Raw genomic sequence first — 16,901 nt, 5'->3', positions numbered from 1 at the left:
TTCTGTCAACAAATTGTAAGTTTCAGTGGCAGATTTTCCAAGTTTTGTGAGGAATTTGATGTTAGCACGTTGTTCTGCATTAGCACTCAGCATTATTCCGACGGAGCTCAGAAACACGATCCGCTTCTAACAATGGTCGCGGCCAGACTAACCGATGCACGTGAATGAAACTTTGTGTGACGGTAGAGGGAAGTCCAAGGGTCAATGCCCTACCCTCCTCTTCGTCAATGACGTGGCCGGAAATGAGTCATAAAAGTATATACACACCTTGTATTCCTTCCCAGAAATTCTTGTATTTCTACTTTTGAGTTCTTCCTTCCTACAGCATATATTTATAATGCACGGCGTATTGTATTACGTACGTGGTCTGTAAGTGAACGTGCAGGGTCATGCCTTAAAAAGCGCGTTTCTGCTGTTCTGCTGTCAGTGTATATATTCAAATACCGTATTTACGCATGTATAGGCCGCACATTTTTTGCCAAAAATTCAAGAGGAAAACTGGGGTGCGGCTTATATTCGAAATATTCGAAATCACACTTCATTTAAAAAAAAATATATTCATAATTAGTAATACAGGTTGTTCTACTCCTGAAATAATATTCCAAGAAAATTATTTTTTCTATAATTTCTGTCTGAAAATTGTACTGCGGCCTATACACGCACGCGGCCTATACATGCGTAAATACGGTATTTGTAAAATTTTACTTCTTTAGCTAAGTGAATAAAACAAAGTGCTACTGATAGAATATTCAGGATGATTTTAGGTCATTGTCTTAAAATTTCCACGTTTCGGTACTTTCAAGATAATTCCTGAATCAAAATGGAATAAAAAAGCTATTCTGAAGTTTTTTCATGTTCTTCATAAAACCGCCCAGACAAATGTCCGGACTACCTCAATCAAGTTATAAGAGAGTTCTTCCATATCATTGACAATTATTTATTTACTAACCACCATATCATGGACTCAGATACTGACAGCCCACAGATGAATTACCTTTGCCATTACTACTAGTAGCATTCCTGTCTCCGCTCACTCGAACACTGGGATCGTGAGTTCGAACCCTACTCAAAGCATGGATATCTGTCTACGTTTATTCTCTTTGTGCTATCCTGTGTGCAGATAGCGGCCTTGCGACGGGCTGATACCCCGTCCAAGGAGCACTATCGGCTGTCTTACGGTTAAGAAACTGATGTGAAACAAAGCGTTGCACGGAAGCAGTATGCTCCAAAGTGGGAGCAAGAAGGAAGAAGGAAGAGAGAGAGAGAATGAGAGACTAGCAACATGTGGAAAGGAATAGCATTAAGAACTTTTTTTATTCCTCTTTCCATTTCAGCTGCGTTTCTTGGTTTCAGATGATAAAATTCTTCCTTTTCTCATCCCCCCCCCCAAGACGAAGACGTCACAGGGTGCTATTTCAGGGAAGAGAACAATTGTAGCCTCCCTGGCGAATGAGGAGATCTGAAGTCAATGTTATAATATATTTTTCGCTGGCAGCTTTGTCACAAAACTGCATGAAGAATGAAACCATTTACTCGCATTTAAAAATAAGCATTAAATTATCTTACTGCATAGACTTAACGCCTTCTGAATTCCTCATTATGGTTCTTGTGCTTCCTACACCTCACAGCATTCAAGCTGTAAAATTCAATTTACTCGTCCCATAGAGTGAGTTTACGAGGACAGGCTTAACGCTATTTAGAGAGAAGTGGACTAGAGATGGGATATCGGCCGTGTTACAAAAGAACATATACAGCACTTAAAACACTTCCAATGACTTCATTCACTTTCATGTTAATTCCTTCAATAAAACCAGAGCTTTAAACTAAGCCTATTGATATCCTACGTTATTCTGAACACGCGATAATTGCTAAAGGCCGCAGTGGGCAGAACGTCACTAACCTAATGGAAGCCAGCTGACAGCGAAGAGGACTGCGACGCCAGTCAGCAAGAGAGTGGTTCTGCGGTTGCGCTCAAGTTCCTTCCTCGCTCTGCGAGAGTCTCTCTGGGTCGTCGCATGGGCGTGTAAGTACGAAGCTATTCGAGCGTGGACCTGGAACAAGCAATTTCAATATAATGCGGGAAAGATTTATGTTATTAAAATGGATTTTAGAGAAATGTGGTAGGGGTGGGATATAGACCGGTTTCATCTGACTCAGGATAGGGACCGGTGGCGGGCTTCATTCAACACGGTAACGAATCTTCGGGTTCCATATAATGTTGAGAATTTTTGAGTGGCTGAGCGACTGGTGGATTCTAAAAAGAAGTGGGCCCCATGGAACTAGTTAGTTAGTTATAGTACTCGTATAGCCAGTCAGGGTGTGATCAGCAACGCTGTCAGTAGCTCAGAATACATACCGTCGAATGGTAGGATTTTCGCCTATCAGAGTGGCCGCGCGGTCTAAGACATGAACTGCCTCCTCCCGCTCGAACGCTGGTATCGTGGGTTCGAACCCCTCTCGGAGCATGGATATCTGTGTGCGTTTATTCTATATTTGTGTTATTAGGTGTGTAGGTAACGGCTTTGCGACGGGCTGATCACCCGTCCAAGGAGTCCTACCGACTCTGTAGGGATTAAGAAACTGAAAAAGATGCGAAGGTCCACATGGGCTGTAGAGCCATGGATGGATGGATGAACAGATGAGTAGGTAGGTAGGTGGTTAGGTAAGTATGAGTATGTTGGTAGGTAGGTAAGTAGGTGGATGGACGGATAGATAGATAGATAGATAGATAGATAGATAGATAGATAGATAGATAGATAGATAGATAGATAGATAGATAGATAGATAGATAGATAGATAGATAGATAGATAGATAGATAGATAGATAGATAGATAGATAGATAGATAGATAGATAGATAGATAGATAGATAGATAGATAGATAGATAGATAGATAGATAGATAGATAGATAGATAGACAGATATTATATTGGAAAGTATGTGAAAGGAAACGGCCACATGTTGTTTGTAGGTACTAACCCAGTGTTTGTCTGAAGGGACTGAAGAAAACAACGAAAAACATCCAATGGTATAGTCGGTATCCTAGCCGAGATTCGAAGCGGTCAGTTCCTTGATATATTTCAGAAACATTATCGCCGCAGTCATCTTGCTGCGGGAAAGCATTAAGTCTCCCCTGTGCCTGATCAGCAAACAATGAACACACATATGGAAATGGAGACAAAACTCCTCCCTTCTCTCTAGACCCCGGCCGTAGATAGAAGTGAGCTTCACGCTCTGCCTGCTTAGTTTTGGGACAATGACTTCGGTGTCCACTGAATAGGATACTCAGTGACAACTTCAGAACAAGATTTAGATTTGGTACTGAAGGAGGAATCCGTGCCCCATTCGGGAATATAATTCCGGTGACATGGCCTGCAGTCAATCACTTTACACCAACTGAATATTCTTCTAGGTACTGGTCATATGTGACTTTCACAATGTCGTGCATAATTAAGAATAAAAAGCTCTTTCTTCATACTCAGGGTGTGAAACTTGGTCTCTCTCATTAAGGGAGAACATAGACTGAGGGTGTTTGAGAACAGGGTGTTCAGGAGAATATTTAGACCGAAGAGAGATGAAGTGACAGGAGGTTGGAGAAAACTGCATAATGAGAAGCTTCATAACTTGTACTCTTCTCCATATGTAATTAGAATGATCAAATCAAGGAGGATGAAGTGGGCAGGGCATGTAGCACGAATGGGGGAGAAGAGGAATACATATAGGATATTGGTGGGACAGCCAGAAGGAAAGACACCACTGGGAAGACCAATGCGTAGTTGGGTGAACAATACTAAAATGGATCTTAGAGAGATAGGATGGGATGGGATGGATTGGATTGATCTGGCTCAGGATAGGGACAAGTTGGGGACTCTTGTGAACACGGTAATGAAACTTCGGGTTCCATAAAATGCAGGGAAGTTGTTGAGTAGCTGCACAATTGGCGTCTTCTCAAGAAGGGCGCAGCTCCATGAGTGAGTAAGTAAGTTCTTTATACCCAATTATGACAAGTTTTTGGAAGCGGGGTCTTCCCTCGAGACTTCCAGACGCGAACTTTTATATATTTACTTATCCCCACAAAGTTTGTCATGTGCTGGGTTTGTAAAAGTAGAAAACAAATAGAAAAAACTAATCCTCAGAGCTGGAGCTATGAGACAAGAAAACAACTAACACACAACCAAGCAGCTTACACTCCAGTCTCACTCCAGCTGCACTCGTGTCATCAGTCAATCTAAGAATATGTCTAGATAAGACAAGTGTCACAACAGAGAAGCAGTAAATGGCAAAAAGCTTTTGTATCTTGGGATGTTCCCACGTTGAGGAAGCTGCTGATGTGTTCAAGGCTGTTAGCGTTTTCGTTTGTCCGCGGTTAATAATGTTAAGAGAAATTAGCTGATAGCAAGAACTGCAAACATCTAAGAGGCTAAACCATTACTTAATTTATCATTTGTACTGACGTTATATCATTATCATCATGATTAACTGACTCCGTGAAGGAGAGTCCTCCTCAAGGAGCTTGAAGCCATTCAGCTCCTCAAAAACTGTCACGGCTCTTATGGATCTCTGAGTGTCGTTACTCTGTTCATAAGAGTCTGTCGTTCTTTCAATTCCGGGTCAAATGACTCTAGTACACTGAAGCTTATTCATACCTTGTAAGATTTGAGGCTTTCAAGGCGGTGACTATGAAGAAAGCAATCTTCTGGGATTTTGCACCGTGTATGTGTGGTGTTAACCGACGTTTCGGAGGAACGCATCGCCCCCATCTTCAGGGTAGAAGGAAAAATATAAGAAATATAAGAAGAGACCGTGCTTTCACCGGTTCTCACGGTCTCTTCGCTTGCGGATTTCTTATATTTCTCATCCTACCCTGAAGATGGAGGCGATACGTTCCCCCGAAACGTCGGTTAACACCACACATACACGGTGCCAAATCCCAGAAGACTGCTTTCTTTTTATTCATACCTTATTTCTTTAAGACCATTTTTATATTACCATTCGACGTAAGCAGTTTCCTCCCTTAAATTTCTGTGACAACCATGTTGTAATTATTAACCATGGCTTCATTTTGTGCTACATATCCAGCTCACCTCACACACGCTAATTCGATTGCCATGCAAAAACTTGTAGAGGAGTAAAAATTGTGAAGCTCCCCATGTACAGTATTACCTAATTCATTATTGTTATTATTATATCGACAATAATAATAATAATAATTCACTTCAATTCTTCATTATTTATGTGCCATATCAGTATATGGATATATAGACAACTTCAATAAGTCCACGAGATTATAAAAATCATTTCCATTAAAAAGCCCATAAATTCACCAATCGCTTCCAGGTACATGCTATAAGGCCTTTCGGAATTACTGGGTTTTTGAGCTTTGTCCATCATCCGATATTCTAGAAACTAGAAACACAATTTTTACGTAACTGATTTGTTTCCGTCCTCAGGTGAGGGGAGTGAAACACCTACTCTGTTAGGTACCTTAGAAATAAGTAACCTCAGTCACTAGACCTAGCTCTTTTTAAGGGACTCAGCAGAGTAGGTGTCTGCCCTCTTCACCTGAGGATGGAAACAGATCCATTTTCCTGAAAAGCTGTTTTCTAGTTTCTAGAATGTTTGACGATGGACGAAGTCCAGACACCCAGTAATCCTGAGCGTTAGACAAACTCGATAAAACTCTTTATAATCAATAAGATTTGTATTCAATTATATTAAATTCCCTACGAATATGAAATTTGGAAGTTTCGGAGTTTGGTTCTTCCATTATTTGAGTGCAGGTTTACTTCCTCTCAAGTTTCTATGTGGTTAGTACCGTCTTATTGAAACTGGAAAGTCATAATGTTTTTATTATCACCATGAGAAAATCATAATTCCACAATATCGTTCGATACGGGAGATAGCCCATTTCCTGAGCTTGCCGAACAGTCCAAATTTCCCATGCCAAGTGGAGAGAGGGAGCCACCGGAAGAGAAGCAAACTGGCGACTTCAGTTGAGAAAGCGAAGGCTCGCGCTGTGATACGATTCCTGCATTTGCAAGGCAAGTCTGCCAGGGAGATCCACGATCAGATGACCTCTGTGTAGCAGAAAGGTGTACCATCATATGACTCAACGGTCAGGTACATGTCGAGAGTAACATCTGTAGGGTCTGAAGTTCTGACGGCAGTGGCTACGAAGATTTCGCCGCGTAGTCTGGTGAAAGTCAACCTTTTTCATCTTCTGGGCTACAACTCCGGTTGGTCCAGTAAGGCTGGGGCCACACGAGCGCACGAAGTACGTCCGTTGCAAAGAACGTACTTTATGACGGACGTTGCTGAGGACACCACACAGTTTTTTTATTGCTAGTGGAGTGTGACTAAGTCCCTTGTACTGCGGCAACTTCTGGCCTATTGTACCAGCCCCAGATGATAGGTGAAGGTGATTGTGGAGTAATTGGTGAAATGAAGAGTGGCAGACGAAACCGAAGTACTCAGAGAAAACCTTCCGCAGCGCCACTTTGTCCACCACAAATCCCACTTGACCAGACCCCGGGATCGAACCCGGGCCACCGCGGTGGGATGCCAGCGACTAACCGCTTGAGCTATGACGCGGCCGACACCGCACAGTTGCAGAATGCGGTGCATAGTTTTTATCTGCAGTGGAGCCAGAAGGAAACCTAGCATTCGCCTCTCTTGTTTATTTCTACAACGGACGTCACGACGTTCGTTACAACGGACGCATTTTGTGCGCTCGTGTGGCCCCAGCCTAAAAGACAGCTTTCTTTTAATATTCTGGGATATAGAGCCATGTGTTACGATGAAAATCAATCCTTCTATATCTTCTGATATATATCACCGTACAATCTGGTGAAAGCAAGCCCATTTTTCTATCTTCGGGTTATCTGTCACCGTTTATATGGAATGCGAAACATGGAGGTGTCTTAGCACACCTATCTATCTCTCTATCTATGATTCTATAGTCCTCTGTTGGACCTTGACAGCTTTTCTGTTTCTTGATCCCATACACAGTCGATAGGAATCCTTGGACGGGTTATCGGCTCGTCGCAAGGCCGCTACCTACACACAGAACAACACAAACACAGAATAAACGCACACAGACATACGTTGAGTGGGATCCGAACCCACGACAGTTTATGCCTTAGACCGTGAGGACACCGTGATCAGCATTAATCACATTCAATTCGTGTAAGTAGAGCATAAGAACTATTCAGAAATTCACTATAGATGGCACAAGGGCCAAAGTCGGTTGTCTAAGCTTCGGATCTGTGGTTTAATAAGGATGTGCTCTTCCTGCGTGAGGAATATAAGAGATTTTTCAGTTGAAGATGAAACACAAAAATATGGACTCACAACTTCTTTATGAGATTAGAAGTAGCAGAAGTCATCCAATAATTCTACCTTTTCGAACTCAGTATCCTTAAAAACGTAGGACATTATTGTATAGTGTAAGCCTCGACATCATACGGATATGTCTTCCTACTTCAAGGACTACAAACGAAATAAATAGAATAAGAGAATAAAGGAACTGAAGGAAGAAGGAAAAGGAAGCAAAGAAAGAAATAAAATAAAAAAAGGGATTACCCTTTTGAAAATCCTTACGACTCACAAAGAAGAAAGACGCACTCGCTCTCTATACTTAGCTGCTCCTGCTTGAAGGTAATAAGAGATGATTTGGGTACATACCGTCGCCACAACAAGCGCCGGGATGACAGATTGAAGCAAGAGGAGACAGACTGCATAGAAAAGACGCGCCCTCCGCGACGGCCACCTCTCAATGCACGCCTCGTACAGCACGACGCGTTGAAACGTCACTGCCTCAACAACCTGGAACGTCAAGTGCAGACATAAGCTGTACACACCTGATTCTGAAAGAGAATCCTTTGAGTCTGTCTCCTCTCTCCTCATGAGACTCAGCTACCTTCAAACTGTAACCTGTGCCCTCACTTTGCCTGCCGATTCCATTCAGTAACAGGGTGATCGGATTCAGCAAGCAAATCTGAATGGAAGAAGTCATATGAGATACCTACGTATAAACAGGATAATATTAAAACATCTTTTAAACAAAGGATGTTGTGAAGTTATGAATTGAAATCATCTGCCTCGGGATAGAGATCAGAGTCTGGTTCTTGTGAACACCATAATAAAATTTTGGGTTCCATAAAAGGAGGGGAAACTCTTAAATATCCAAAATACTATTAGCTTCTCTTAGAGAACACTGCTTCTTGAAGTTCATTTTAACGAAATTTTATTTAATTATGCGTATACAATTATATTTAAAAACTAGAATCACGTCAACACGAGAAAAAATATCTACACAGGGAAGTAGTTATTACAGAATTGATGTGTAATTGATGAGATTCGTGAAGGATCAATGCATGTAGAGAGATACAGAGGAGACCAGAATAAATATATATAAACAGGGGATAACGTAGTCGATATAGCGACTGATTACGGGCTGGACTACCGAAGGGTCGAAGTTCGAGTCCCTGTATGGTCGATAATTTTCTCTTCTTCACAAAATCCAGACCGACTCTGGGGTTCACCTAGCCTCCTATTCAATGGCTATCGGTAGCTCTTTCCATGGGGGTAAAGTCGCCGGGGCGTGAAGCTGATCACTCACTTCCAGCTAGTGCCGAGTTCAATAAAATATGGATCTATAGATCCCCCCCCCCCACCCATGTGCCTTCATGGCGTAGTGTTTAATTTTTTTCCTGTGGCGCTAGAGCTTCAATTTGGGCCTAGGCCTACCTCCATGAAACTCTCCGTTTCACTTCGGTTTACTAGATCTTACACATACGGTAGGACTCCTTGGGCGAGTGATCAGCTCGTCGCAAGGCCTCTACCTGTAGACAAACACAGAAAAACGCACACAAACATCCATGCCCTGAGTGGGATTCGAAACCACGATCTCGGTTTCCGAGCGAGCGAAGACAGCGCATGCCTTAGACCAGTGTTTAATTAGCTGACACTACATTGTCGTACAATATTGTGACGTGTTGCTTAGCCAGTGTTTGAACTTCGATGAATAGCTCTCTATGTTCATAATTGTATCAGCCTTTCACGGCAAATCTAAATCCTTCATTCTGGTTATTTACGTAAATTATGAAAGTTCACTTTATATATTCACTTCCTTCTATAATGTAACTCTGTTTACAATCTCTTCTTAATTTAAAATAACATTAAAATCACGGTCAAACTGCTACATGTTTCAGCCCTACTTGGCCATCCTCAGGCAACTGTTCACTTGTTGTAACCTCTACACTGCTTACTTACTAATGGAGCTGAGCCCTTCTGGAGGAGACACCAATTCAGAAGCTACTCAAGAATTTCCCAGCATTTTTTATGGAACCCGAAGGTTCATTACTGTGTTCACAAGTATCCATATCCTGAGCCAGATCAATCCAATCCATACCATCCCATCCTATCTCTCCAAGATCCATTCTAATATTGTCCACCCACCGACGCCTTTGTCTTCCCTGTGGTCTCTATTTTAAATATTCCAATGTTATTGCATTTTCGTGTTCATATTAAAATGCATTTGTTTGATTGCATAACACTTTTTATCTTTTCTTGCTTTATTCCATCTTGCGGCTTCCTTGTATTATGTGTTGTTTCATTTAACTCTATGAATATTGGCGTGGTACATACACTCGACTAGTGGGAATAAAGCTATTAATGGGGCACAGATGGGGCACAATAACAAAGATAACAACACCACACCGATGTTCGTAGGGCTAAATAAAAACAAGTAAACACGGACGTAGCAAGAAGAAAAGAACGCAAGGAAGTTAAAGAGTTATGTTCTCAGACAAATGCATTTTAATATAAATAATGAAAATGCAATAAAATTGGAATATTTTAAAAAAAACTAATGCAGTATAGAGGTTTCAAGAAGTGAACAGTTACCTTGAGATGGCCAAATAAGGCCGAAACATGTAGCAGTTGATTATGAATTTTAATATTATTTTAAATTAAGTAGAGATTTCAAACAGAGTTGCATTACAGACGGTAGTGAATGTGTAGGATGATACATCAATGCAACAGGATGCTAAAATACAATATTGTTGGAAGTTGTTCTAGCCTTCAGGCTTATTACATCAAATGAGTTAAGTGTAACTGTACCTTAAGCCACGTAGGCAAACACACAGAAGAGTTCCCTGAATTTGCATCCATACGTTGGAAACGATTGTACTGTCGTGCAGTCAATTCTGTAGAACTGAGACAAACACGTTAAACAGAGAGGTACATAGAATTAATTTTCATGCCTCTCCTATAGCGTTCTTCTAAATTGCCTAGGGCGTCTTCTCTCTCTTATGGCGCTGTGTAGACACAGAGACATAAGAATAGCAGGATATCACATGTCTCATGTAAGACTTAAATCTTCACTGAGATGAAGTACCATAAACATTCTCCATTTCCGACTCTGGTCTTAACCCTGGGCGTCAAATTCCTGGAAAGTGATTTTTCTCTGATGTTAAGATAACAAGGCTTATAGCCCGGGGTTATTTGGTAAAACCTAATAGCTTATCTTTTCTTCTTCTGTATCAAGGAATACGTGCTCCAAGTCCATTCCGAAATTCAAAGCTATTCCTGTAACAGGCCGTGGAGGCCCATAAGGTTGTGAGACGTAAAGTTTCCCACATTTTCTCTAGACAATTGGCTCATAGTTGGCGGTGAGGTTGTTACGCTCCGGCCTCCTTCTGCCCCAGAAAGATTCCTGGTACTCATTTCTGTCAGAGACTGAGTCGACTCCAGGACCATAGTGTGGCTAGAATCATTAGGTCAAATAAAAAATCCAATGACCTCATTAGGAATCGAACCCGCGACATTACGGCTTGTAATACAGTTCCTTAACCAACTACGCTACCGCGTGCCCCTGTTCCGATATTCAGAAGTTCTGAAACTGGTCTTTCAGCATACTTTTAAGTCTTCCCTTATAAATGTATTATTTGGGAATATATGCATAAGTCTACTGTCTCCAATGGCAACAATGAATTAGAAGTGCAGATTAAGGTAAAATGGTCCTGTGCTTATTAAATTAATAACTACGTCCTGAAGATATTTGTGGGAGTGTAGGTACAGCTCCACATTTCTTTACCTCGGCACTAGATAGAGATAAGTGAAGAGCTTCACACCCTGGCTGTTTTCCCCCGGGGAAAGCGTACATATACCCGCTAGGTAGGAGATAGGGTAGGCACCAGAGGACGTCTGGACGCTGTTTAGAAGAGAATAATCTCTTTACCCTGCTGGGAATCGAACACCATTTATCCATCTCATAGCCCGACGTTATACAGACTGAGCTGTCCCGGTTTCCAGAATTTCAGTTACGTACATCCTGAGACACTGCGACGAAGTCGAACAGTTGTCACAGTATGTGAGGTAATAGAGAAATCAAGTAGTTTTGTAAATATTAATTTTAAGTTATTTAATATTATTATTCCCATCACGAATGTCGTGCAGTATTAGGCATGGAATTCTTTCACCAAATTGAAATCATGGATCGCGGGAACGAATCCCACTCGACACAGGGATATCTGCGTGTGTTTGTGTTGTGCTGTGTAGGTAGCGTCCTTGAAAAAGGGCTTGACCCAACGAGTCCTACCATCTGTCTGTAAGATTCATACTTACTTACTTACTCACGAAGCTGAGCACTTCTGGAGGAGCCGCCAATTCTGCAGGTATTCAACAACTTCCCAACATTTTATGATGGAACCCGAGGGTTCATTTCCGTGTTCAAAAGAGCCTTCCATTCGTTCCTATCCTGAGCTAGATCAATCCAATCCATAACATCCCATCCTATCTCTCTAAGATCCATTTTAATATTGTCCACCCACCTACGCTCTGGTCTTCACAGTACTCTCTTTCCTTCTGGCTTTCTCACCAATATCCTCTATGTATTCCTCTTCTCACCCATTCGTGCTACATGCCCTGTCCACATCATCTTCCTTGACTTGATCATTCTAATTATACTTGGAGAAGAGTACAAGTTATGAAGCTCCTCATTATGTAGTTTTCTCCAACCTTCCGCCCCTTTATCACTCTTCGATGTCTGTAAGATTCATAGTTGGACAATGTATATGATAGATACATATTTTAGTTATTTTAATGTGTGAACATGGCATGCAATGAACTGGTTTGACGTGGATAAGTAAGCACCTGAAGATGGCATTATTATGCCGAAACATGTAGTGCGAGGGAGAGAAGGAGAAAAATGAGTGTATGCACTGCAAGACGGATTAAATAAATCATGGAATTACGTAATTTATTATCAAATGAGTTGCCGCTAGAATTAAGATCCGATTGATACACATTAATTTGTAGACTACTGGTCCAATATTTGTAGAATCTAGAATGGATTATGTTGGCTTGAGATAAACCCCTGTACAATCTTTGCTTCCACATTTCAAACATTTACTTTAAAGTATGTAAGATTTGAGGCTTTCACGGTGGTGACTATGAAGAGAGCAGTCTTCTGGGATTTGGCACCGTGTATATGTGGTGTTAACCCACGTTTCGGAGGAACGTCTGTTAACACCACATATACACGGTGCCAAATCCCAGAAGACTGCTTTCTTCATTTATTTTAAGTAATTGGGGGTCTAATATCCAGGCTGTAAGACAATATGATCTCATATTAAAATTAATCTCTATGAATTAGACAGAAATTAATGGATAAGAGCATGTAACAGTCGAGTATTCTGGTGTTGAGATAATGAAGTACTGAGCTCCCAATCGCTATATGCCTAGTTTGTAACAGAGCTGGAACGATCAATTTAGCCGGAATACCATTTGCCCAGACAATGGGGAAACGCCGTGATAGAAGGCAACTTCTCTGACACCGCTGTAATGCGTGCAGTCTAAACACAGGTCAGCATGATAAAGACTTCTTTAAAATTAAATAAAGAATTGTATTTACTTTATTTGTAATTTATTTACAGACGTTGACAGTAACTCAAATTATACATAATCAAATGATTGGCTGGTGGCGATAAATTGACTGGAAAGTAGAAGGAAAAACTGAGGAAATCCACGAACAATATCTGTCAGGATAGTCTGTGTCGAGGCAAAAATTCGAAACGGGTATCTTCCGAATACCAGACATTACAAACTTACCATTTTTCGCCACTTGCATAAAGGGCCCAAATTGTCTGATCCTTCCTAATTGTTTCTTCGCCGGACCTGTCCGTACATCCCTTCTTTTCTCTCCCGATGAGATTATTGGATTTTTTTTTCCAATTGACCTAAATCTTCCAGCCGCACTATGGCCCTGGGGTCGACTCAAGCTCAGACAGAAATGAGTAACAGGAATCTTCCTAGGGGTAAAGTGCGGCCGGCGAGGAAGGCTGACAGCGTTACTGCCATCTGTGAGCCGATTGTCTAGAAAATATGGGAGCCTCGACGTCTCACAATCCTATGGGCTTCACGGCCTGTTACAGGGATACCTTTACAGAAGTAAATCTATTGTTTTATTAAACTGCATTCTTTGAGGAAAAATTAATTTCTGAGCCGATTAATTTATTGTTAGAGTATTTGTGGAGAGAAAATAAAATTAAAATAATCTTAGCCCATGCTAAATAAGCACTTTAATGAAGAAATATGAAGTAAATTTTGTGGAGAACGTTAGAATTTTCGAACCGTTGCTGAAATTAATTTCTTTGATACGTACACAGTATTACAACCAGATGGATGGTGTAACAGTACTATACTAGACTTGTGTTCTGGAAAACCTCGATTCAAGTCTAAGACAGGATAGTACTATTCAATAAATTTCGCGGATTTCCTCAGTTCCTCCAGTCAAATGTCATAACAATTCCTTTCCGTATTCCCAAGATCCTATCATTGACTGGTCCATATCCTGAGCCAGATCAAACTACTCCACACCAGCCCATCCTACCTCTCTAAGATCCATTTTAATATTCACTTCCCATCCACGTGAAGGACAATAATAAATATCACACTATACAAATGTTGACAGGTTATAGCAATCAGAAAGTAAAGTAAGGAGATCATTGAAATAAAGGATGTCAACATTCGGACTATGTTCTTCTGGTTTGTAACCGGAGGTTCGGAGGAGGAATATGCCCCTATCTTCAGGTTTGAAGTGCGTAAGTTCACGAGCCAGCTTGATTATATAAATAAAGCTGTCCCTGTTCTTGACTAATTAAGCACTAGGCCATTAACGGGTTATGGGGGGCCGCGCCATAGCTCAAGCGGTTAGTCACTGGTTTCCCACCACGGCGGCCGGGGTTCGATCCCGGGTCTGGTCAAGTGGAATTTGTGATGGACAAAGTGGCGCTGGGGCAGGTTTTCTCCGAGTACTTCGGTTTCCCCTGCCAATCTTCATTCCACCAATTGCTCCACAATCACCCTCACCTATCATCTGCGGCTGGTACAATAGGCCAGAAGTGGCCACAGTGCAAGGGACTCAGTTCCACCGCACTAGCAATAAAAAAGGAATATGGGGGAGTGGATGTATAGAGCCATATTTCTTGACCTCGGCACTAGCTGGAGGTGAGTGGTCAGCTTCAAACTCTAGCCGCTTTACCATCTAGGAAAAAGCCCCCGTACCCATTGGATAGGAGTTTGGGTGGACCTCAGAGCCGGTCTGGGCCACGCGGAGAAGAGAAAATTCTTGACCCTACCGGGACTCGAACTCCGACTCCTCCTTCGCCCAGCCCGCAGCCAGCCGCTACACCGACTACGCTATCACGGCTCGTTGGTTTAATTATATAGGCAAGTTACGAGGTGATCACGAGACACAAGGAAGCGGATAAAGAAAGGAGCTCTATCCGAGCCAATGGGATGGATGAGCAGTAAAACGGACTTTTAAGGGCCACACAACTTTACCAGTTTCAGAAACGTTGTTGCTCGTGTTTTAAAATCAGTTAGAATACACATTTAATTACATTAAGAGGAAATTAATTGTAATTGTCCTGAGATACACCAGAGAAAGTGAACCGGGACAGCTCTGTTGGTATAGTTACTAGGCAGACAACTGGGATTCGATTCCCGGCAAGATCAAGAGATTTTTCTGTACTCCGCAGAGTGACGGTCTGCTCTGGGGCCCATCTAGCTTCCCTGGAAGGAGAGAAAAGTTCACCGCTCAGCTCCATCTGTTGCTAAAGTCAAGAATGCCGAAGCTATACCTCCACTCTCTAAGATATCTTAATGTCATAGCGCTTAATTAATTAAACACAGAGACAATTTTACTTCTATTGCTTTTACCAGGGATAACATTATTACTTTCACAACACAAGAAATGTAATACGAAAATGGATGAGGTGAAAAAAAAAACATCAAAGTAATGCGTTTGGGACACATATGTACATCAATTTTAAGTCAACCTTTCTACTTCCGTTAAGTAAAGGAATTATTTTCCTATCAACTATGGCCGCTCACTCTACATATTTTCAGAACAGGAATTTTATTCTTCCCTCTAAAAAGAAGCCAAAATTGTGACGAGCGTTTTATACCCATCATCATGTATTTCTCCTAGAGCTCCTCTTTCATTGCCCTCTGGAGCCTACTTCATATGAGGGCCCACATGAAGGTAAACCGAATGCAAATTTTTATGCATGGAAAGTAATGGCCCATTGTGACCGACCATTCCCAAGGATCGTCACAAAAGAACGCAATTTCCGACATATGTCCACCTTTCCGGCAGACTACAGAATTTCCCATAATGCCTTTGAAATTTCAGCTTATTGAAACGAACAGTACGCAAGATGAGCAAAAATGAACGATAATAATGGGGGAAAAAGTGACATCGTAACAACCGTATGTTCGATTTATTTGAACACTTCGTCTGAAGGCATCCTTCGGAAGTAACCCCTGAAGTTTATGTATCCCAACATTTCGATACTTCACAGAATCACCAACAGACACGAGCAGTTTTCTTTGTGTGGAAAGTTGTGGGGCCATATACACGTATATGTGTGCTAAAGAAATTTATGAATTCATTTTTATTTTATGCATACTGTTGTGTATGTGACATTAAGGTGTTTGTACCGTCACACAACAGCTTATGATTACTTTATAACAAAACGATTGATATTAAATGAAACCAGATAAGTCAATCAAACTACATGTTTAGAACTCCTTTGACCATCATCATGTTTGTATGAATAAAAATAATAAATGTACTAAGTTTATGCTGAATTTTATGATTAAAATTGATCCATTTTTTCAGCGTCATAAATTAAAAGTGCAGCGTTATAGAATAATTACAAATGTATAAAATACATATATATAAGGAAATGTATATACATATAAAATAGTAGCAAAGATGGTTTTCTTGGTGTGTTATGTAGTGCTGGTGTCACTGGGAGTACTTCCTGAAGCTGGGTCCTTATGAAACCAATAGTTGCTAAACTAACTCAAAAATCCCAAGCATTTCATGGATCCCCAATGTTCATTACCATATACACAAAAGTCCGTCACATATCCATATTCATTCCCCACTCTCCCATCTTATTCCTCTAACATCCATCCTAATATCATCCTCCCATCTACGTCTACTTCTTCTAAGTTGTCACTTTCCTTCTGATTTTCCTATCGGAACCCTAAATATATTGACTTACTTCTGATTAAAATCGCGTCCCGAAGATAAACTAACCTGACTGCCGTATTCGGTTCTTTTCCTTGGAACTCCTAGGTAGAATTCGTGAAATCGCCTCAAATTAGGTCATGATAACTTCTTTCAAATTTATTATTCACTAATCAAAATAAAATTTAACGCTATATGCTCTGAAGAACAGAGTAAAAGTAAAAGTAAAACTATCCCTGTAACAGGCTGTGGAGGCCCATAGGGATGTGAGACGTTGAGGTTCCCACATTTTCTAGACGATCGGCTCAAAGATGGCGGTGAGTTTGTCAGCCGTCCGCCCTTAACTCCCAAGAATA

General features: G+C 41.2%; 1 protein-coding gene across 1 annotated transcript in view; it reads right to left on the bottom strand.

Moving 5' to 3' along the window:
- Positions 1-16,901, bottom strand: part of LOC111873334 (neuropeptide F receptor) — a 72,261-nt gene that overhangs the window by 8,968 nt on the left and 46,392 nt on the right. Inside the window, exons 3-4 of the mRNA XM_023867975.2 lie at positions 7,683-7,823; positions 1,901-2,051 (exon numbers count right to left, since the gene is read on the bottom strand). Coding sequence (XP_023723743.2) covers positions 1,901-2,051; positions 7,683-7,823 — 292 coding nt within the window. The remainder of the gene's footprint in view (positions 1-1,900; positions 2,052-7,682; positions 7,824-16,901) is intronic.

Source organism: Cryptotermes secundus, unplaced genomic scaffold (genome assembly GCF_002891405.2).
Source record: "Cryptotermes secundus unplaced genomic scaffold, Csec_1.0 scaffold317, whole genome shotgun sequence".
Lineage (NCBI taxonomy): Eukaryota > Metazoa > Arthropoda > Insecta > Blattodea > Kalotermitidae > Cryptotermes > Cryptotermes secundus.
Note: the sequence above shows the minus strand (reverse complement) of the source record. Positions and strands in the feature narration are given on the sequence as shown.